The 7,521-nt window shown below is 41.2% G+C and overlaps 1 protein-coding gene across 1 annotated transcript; it reads left to right on the plus strand.

The window, feature by feature from the left end:
* The first annotated feature begins 241 nt into the window (after nt 1-241).
* LOC145421348 (uncharacterized) lies at nt 242-2,236 on the plus strand. Its single transcript, XM_080291583.1, has 2 exons — nt 242-785; nt 1,675-2,236. Exons 1-2 carry the CDS (start codon nt 526-528, stop codon nt 1,943-1,945), a joined length of 531 nt encoding a protein of 176 aa, XP_080147709.1. The 5' UTR covers nt 242-525; the 3' UTR covers nt 1,946-2,236.
* The last annotated feature ends 5,285 nt before the right edge of the window (nt 2,237-7,521 follow it).

Here is a 7,521-nt window from a genome sequence, read left to right on the forward strand (position 1 = left end):
AGAATAAGAAATGTTTAAAAGTCACATTTGGATTTAAACTGAGCTTTCTCTAAATAAGTGGGCCAGTTATTTAATTTATGTACTTATTTATTTTTGGATTTTAGAGCAGAGTTATTTGTTAGACAAATATTCAGAATTTTAAGTCAGAAATTTGCACACCTGTATGGCTGCGGTGCTGTAATGTCAGCCATTCTTAAACTCTCTGTGAATTGTACTCATGACCATTGATCAATGACCATTTGTATATTATTGATCATGAAATTGACCTAACAGGCCACTGTTACGGTGTGTTCACACCGAACGCGATGGACGCGAATAAAACGCCCCAAACGCCCCTAATTTGACGCGTGTACATTCGCGTCTCAACGCGTGTCCAAGAAAAATCCATCGCGCCTCAAAATATGATATTTTGACGCGCGTGAACCGGAAATGTGGGAGGAATGTGGGAGGGAGTTGTGCCAGACCGGTATCTTTGCAAGATGGCAGCTATCGAGCTAGCGCTTGAAGAGAGAGTCTCCCTTCTCTATGTACTGTGGAGAGCAGAGCAGCAGCGTAAAAGACGTCCTCGCCGTACCTGGGTCCATCAGGTCCTCCAGAGGCATGAGCAGTTTGGTGAGTTTCACCACTTGCTCCAGGAGCTGCGCCTGGATGACGGCCGATTCCAGCGCTATCACCGTCGGCCAGTTTGAGGACCTGCTTTCCCTCGTCGGTCCCAGCATCGCCCGCCTAGACACCAACTACAGACGCTCAATCCCACCTGCAGAGCGCCTGTCCGTCTGCCTGAGGTTAGTAAAACTATTTAATACGGTAGTCCTTTATTGATATCTGTGCTAATATGCTAATCCATCCAGTTATACACTGCTAACATGGATGTGCTATGCTAACAGTGAATGCTGTCGGTGTTTACTGAAAGCAAACTGTGGTACAGAGACGACTCTTTATAATATTTCTAGTGATACTCAGAAGCTCTCATCAAGTCCCGATTTAATTCGATTTATGCTGTTATCAGTGTTTGCATGATAGCATGGCTGTGGTGTCACATCAATGTATGCGCTCGGTGTTTGCTGATATCAAACTGTAGCATTAGGACCACTGAGTTAACCTTTGTAGTGATACTCACTCCTTTTTATTTAGACCTGGTTTAATTCTGGGATAGTTGAATATTTGTATATAATCCCTGCAGCTGTCAGACTCTATAGCAGGCGTCACCAGCCTTTATTAATTAAAACAGTTAGATAAAACTGAACAGTTTGATTCATCTCTAGTTACATGGTTCTATCTTGATAAGCTGTCTTATCACAGATTAATTTTTCAAAAATATTAATGATTTAAGCAAGGAAAGGGCTACATGTCAACATACAACTCTTTATTTCTATTAATGTCTCACTTCATTCCTACCTGATTGACATGTTTAGGAATTATGAGTGATTGGCTCACTGTAGTTGTGAAAGTTGCTACCAATCAAATTATGATATGTTAAAGTTAAAACAAAACACAACTGTTTTAGATATTATCTAATATACATTTTGTAATTATCCTTATAATTACAAAATGTTTTATGTAAGATTTAAGTTTTGTGATTTATATCTGACATCACAAAAGTATTTTGGAATTTGAATAATGTATTTTGTAACTGCAGTACACATAATACTGATTTTGAACAATTTTGTCCAGGTTCCTTGTCACCGGGGACTCCTTCAGGACCATCGCGTTCAGTTTCAGAGTCGGTGTGTCCACGGTGAGCCAGATCACCCCCCAGGCAGCGACGTCCATCTGGGACTGTCTAGTGGACGACTTCATGGCTGTGCCTTCACCTGGAGACTGGCGGTCCATCACAGAGGGATTCCAGGAGCGCTGGAACTTTCCTCTGTGCTGTGCAGCTCTGGATGGGAAGCACGTCCAGACAAAGGCACCCCATTTATCACATAGGAGACACACACATTGATATACACTAAATATTTATTTCTTTTTTTTGTGATGCCCAAATTGATGCACCTGCTTGATTTTGTTTAAACAATTATTGCACACTTTCTGTAAATCCAGTAAACTTCTTTTCACTTCTCAAATATCACTGTGTGTCTCCTGTATGATATTTAACTGACATTTTTTATTGTAACAACCAACGATTTATACAGGAAAATAATGTCTATTAACAATGTTGCCCAAACTTCTGCATCCCACTGTATCAGTATATTTTGTCATTAGTATAATATGAAATAAATTCTACATGTGTCAAGTCGTGTGCCAACATTTGCTGTGTAGTAGAACTGAGACATTAGTCATTATAAACATTTATTTGAAATTTATTATTTATTATTAAATTTCATTATTTATTATTTATTTATTATTTATTATTAAAAGTCTCAAACAGAAAAACATTAAACATAAATATATAAAATATAAGAATTTACAGAGAGACAGGAATAAAAAGGACCAGCTGCTCTCCAGAGCAGGAACAAGGCTGAGGAGGAAATGCTCCATTGGAGACTGGTGTGGCCTCTTCAGGGACTCCAGGATGGCCAGCTCCACCGCCGATGGACCGTCCTGGGACCCGTCCCTCATCTGCCTCGGAGCTGTCCTCCTCTGTGGGCCTGTAAAACAGCACAAAACACAAAGAAATGAGAAGGCTGCTACTAGATTTTAATTTCAACATTGAAAAAAAAAAAAACAATAACAGGATATAATCAGATTGGTTGTAGATATTTAGTAAAGGTGATCACAAGGGAATCCCACCGACTAAAAAGGTATCAGTGCTTGCTGTACATATCTGTGGGTGCAGCAGCAGGAGCTCAGGGACTGGGGATGCTCTGCTGCAGAATCAGTTCGTTCTATCAATACAGTATTAAATGTTAACAGGTTGGATATAATAATCGTAGAGTAGACAGTGGTCCCTCATTTATTGCAGGGGTTCTCAGAATAACTAGCCCCTGGTCACAGTTCTCACAATTGATTCTCAAAGTGCAAACCTTTGTAGATTGCAAAACGTAAAAGTATTATTATGCCGCGGTTTGTCTTCATCTGCCCGCCACTTTCGTGCGCCTTTTTCCCTCACGGTGCAGGTGTCTATTTCCGAATGAGGCTCATAGTTATGGGTGTTTTTGTGCTGTTTTTTCTATTGGACGCGATGGTTATCAAAACCAAACGTGATAAATTTGGCAAGCGCAGGAGATTTGTCAATCAGGCTGCAGAATGCAATGCTGTACTGTGCAATAAAAAATCAGCGAAAAAGCAAAGCAGTGACGGATGAACAGCGGGACCACTGTGTGCTGTTTATTAATAAACAATAAAATATATTCCTAAATGACAACATGCATAAAAGCAGAACGGTATTTGTACGTCAGTGGGAAAATAGCGGTGGCTTGCTAGCTTTTGTGCGGCTTCCCGGGTCAGTGAAAACTTTCAAAAGAGAAATGAATGAACTTACCAGGTTGCCCGATCTCTTCACATATCTTCCTCCAAGCTCGGTCCTTTTTATTCCTGTCTCGGTACTGAAAGCAGCTGGTGTTGTACAGCTCCGAGTTGTTTGCTACCGCATTGATTAGCCTTCCCCTCCATTGAAGTATGAAAGGCTTTGGCTGGATCTGCCCCTTTGACCTAGGTAACAGTCACGTCACCAGGCTCCTGATTGGTTGTCGCGGCGCGATTTGACGCTGGAGTTCAGATTTTTCCAACTCGAGCGGTAGACGCGAAACGCGCGTATGCACAAAATGCAACACAAAAACTCACGCGCGTGGTTTTATTCGCGAGTCAAACGCGCCAGACGCGCTACACTGACGCGCGTTTCACGCGTTTTGGCGTTTTGGCGACGCAAATCTGCTTCCGAATTTTCGCGGGACCCGCAATCGCGCGTCATCGCGCCTTTCCATTGACTTTACATGTAAACCTGACGCTCTATTCGCGTCCATCGCGTTCGGTGTGAACACACCGTTAGTCAGTGGTGCTAGTTTCAGGTTGAAAAAACCTGCGTTTAGTTGAGACTGAAGAAGTTACTTGGATGAGTGATTAATTATTTCGACCACTGAAAACACTACATCCACATGAATAGAATCAATCTTTTGGGACATCCTGCTACTTCTATCAGCAGTCACATCGTCAGTAAACACTGGTGACCCAGTTCATCTGACAGCCATACATGTTCATGCCATAATATTACCTCCACCACATTTCAAGTGTCAAGTGGCTTTTTTTGTTATTTCAACCATGTACAGTGGTACAGTACAGAGTGAAACAAGACAACGTTCCTCCGAGACCACGGTGCTACATATGACATGTAACAGACAATCAACACAGGACTACGTAAAGTGCAATCTGCAAATACTGCAAAAAAAACGGGTGGACACAAAGGAATTTGCTGCTCTTGACAACCTCCACAGAGCATCCATCAATGTTAAGTTTTACAGTGATCTCTGCTCTCCTGAAGTCAACAATCATTTCTTAAACAGGTTGTTGGTTATACACCAGTCCGTTAGCTATGCTGGCTTGTCGTTCTTGCTGATGAAATCCACTACAGTCATGTCATTGGCAAACTTGATGATGCATTGCTGCACAGTTGTGAGTCAGCAGAGTGAACAGCAGTGGGCTGAGCACACTGCCCTGAGGGGCTCCAGTGCTCAGTGTGGTGGTGCTGGAGATGCTGTCGCCGATCCGAACTGTCTTTCTGTCAGAAAGTCCAGGATCCAGTTGCAGAGGAAGGTGTTCAGATCCAGTAGGCTCACTTTTCCGATCAGGTGCTGAGAAATGATTGTGTCTATGAACAGCATTCGTACACTACTTCCTTATTATCCAGGTGGGAGAGGCCGAGATGTAGAGTGGTGGCGATGGCATCATGATGGTGACAGGCGAACTGCAGTGGGTCCAGTGTGGGTAGCAGCAGGGTCTTAATGCGCCTCATGATGAGGTTCTCAAAGCACTTCATCATGATGGGTGTGACTGCAATAGGATGGTAGCCGTTGAGGCAGGACACTGGGGACTTCTTTGGCACAGGAACCATGGTGGTGGCCTTGAGGCACCTCAGGGAAAGGTTGACGATGTCAGTGAGGACATCTGTCAGCTGGTCTGCATATTCTCTGAGTAGTCTTCCAGGAATGTTATCTGGACCAGCAGCTTTCTTTGGGTTAACTCTGCGAAGAGTCTTCCCCACATGAGCAGAGGTCAGACACAGAACCTGGTTGTTGTGAGGATCGGAGGACTTCCTCACCAACACATCATTCTGTGCGTCAAACTGTGCATAGAAGTTGTTTAGTGTGTCTGGTAAGGAGGAGTCACAATCGCAGGCAGGTGTTGTCTTTCTGTAGCTTGTGATGGCCTGGATGCCCTGCCACATGCGTGGCGTGTCACTGCTGTCTTGGAAGTGGCTGTGGGTTCTTCTGCCATGCGTGTGCTTCGCTGCTCTGATGGCTCAAGACATGGAAATATTTGTGTAAACAAGATCCAGCGCGTTTTCCCCCCTTCTCGTGATGTCCATGTGTTGATGAAATTTCAGAAGCACTGACTTGAGATTTGTGTGGTTGAAATCTCTGGCGATAATAAACAATCCATTGGGGTGTGCATTCTGGAGCTCGCTGATCGCTGATATTTGATAGTTCATATATTATCAAATGTAATATGCTTCAGATAATGCTTTTTCTCTCATTCTACATACTCTTCTTCATCATTCTATTACACATTAATCTTTGTTTCATCTCTACAAAGGAAAAAATATCTGAACTGTGCTGGCTCTTTTAGAGGTTTTGTGACAAAGTCTAGTCTGGCCTTCTTGTTGTTGGTATTTTTGTACTTGAGTGGACCAGCTGTAATCTATCAGTTTTTAAATTCATGAAGCATCTCCTGATTTTGACAGTGATATTCCTATCTCCTCAAGATTCTCGGGTAGATGTTGTGAAGTTGAAAGCATTCTGTGATTATCCACCCTATTTCTGACCTGGTTTTGTTTATCAAAATAAAACAATTTCTCAGATTATTGATTTGGTCTCTCCCAAGGTTTTCTGTGTTTCTTTCAAGTCTAATGATGACCTTCACTTGCATCAACATCTCTTTGGTCCTAATATTAAGAATGAAAAGACAACAAATGCAAACTCAAGATTCAGAATAAACTTCAAATCTTTTCTTCTTTTTCTGTATTTAATAAAATAAAAAGGGAACATATAAAAGGAACTGTAATTTACCGAGGCATCTAATCTCTCCAGTCCATTCACCATCGATACAGGTTTTGAATGGTCCACCATCCATGAGCAAGAATTGCTGACAGACATATTCAACTCCTTCATTATGTTGGTACTCTTGTTTAGTAGTTATTTTGGTGTCTCCATTTGAAAGAGGTGGTGGCTTCCCACAACCACAACATTTTATACTATTAGTAATATATTTTTTAGAATTGTATTATTAAAATCCAAAATTCTAGTTGATTTTTGTGAAAATAGCTATTCAGACTTATTACTGTATGAAATGATTGTTTTTTTTAAATGAAATGTTTTAAATATTAGTATAGGTATACTGAAATATTAATATAAGTATTAAAGATATTGGCTCACACAGAATGATTCTGCAAGTTTTATGTGATTTGTTTACCGTTTTCTTCTTGTCATTCATTTACATGTTTGTTCAGGCAGCTTGTGTCACTTCCAGTTAAGGAAAAAAGCTTTATTGGCAAGAGGACAAGGTCATTACATCAATAAATAACCAAAAGGAAACAAAAAGACTCAAACTAGCACAACCATTATGAAATGTTCAGTGGTCTAGGCCAGCGGTCCCCAACCTTTTTTGCGCCACGGACCGGTTTATGCCCGACAATATTTTTACGGACCGGCCTTTAAGGTGTCGCGGATAAATACAACAAAATAAAACTAGTACCGGTACCGAAAAAAGAAGATTTATTCATAACACACGTGAAAAGACCCAGGAAAACCGAGTAAATGATAAAAACGATAACAAAATAACGCTGAAAACCGATAAAAACCCTGAAAACTATACATTTCACACCTGAGCCTCAACTCTCATGGCCCGGTACCAAACGACTCACGGACCGGTACTGGTCCGAGGCCCGGGGGTTGGGGACCGCTGGTGACATCATTATGATTTTTATATTTTATGATATATAATATAAAATATATAATATCGTAATTATCTCATAAGAGAAGCAGCAATTAGGAGAGCAGCAGTAAGAGAAAATAGCTTGATGTATTAATATAGTTTTTTAGGAAAGGCAACTGTGGCCAATTGCTACTGTTTTCTTGGATTTTGTGAAGCACTTTGGTGTACCTCTGGTTTTAAATGTGCAATACAAATAAAGTTGTATTGTATTGTATTGTATTGTATTGTATTGTACAGTGTCCAGACTTAAACCCCGTAGAGTTTGGGATGGACTGGACAGAGTGAAAGCAAAGTAATCTGCAAGTGCTACACATTTATGGGAACATCTGTAACAGATGTGGGAAGAACTCTCTGAAGAATATTTGATTTCTATTGTAGAAAGAATGCCACAGGTTTGTTCAGCTGTTATATCTGCCGAAGGTGCTACTTTGA

The sequence above is a fragment of the Astatotilapia calliptera genome, chromosome 17 (genome assembly GCF_964374335.1).
Source record: "Astatotilapia calliptera chromosome 17, fAstCal68.1, whole genome shotgun sequence".
In the NCBI taxonomy this organism is placed as follows: Eukaryota; Metazoa; Chordata; class Actinopteri; order Cichliformes; family Cichlidae; genus Astatotilapia; species Astatotilapia calliptera.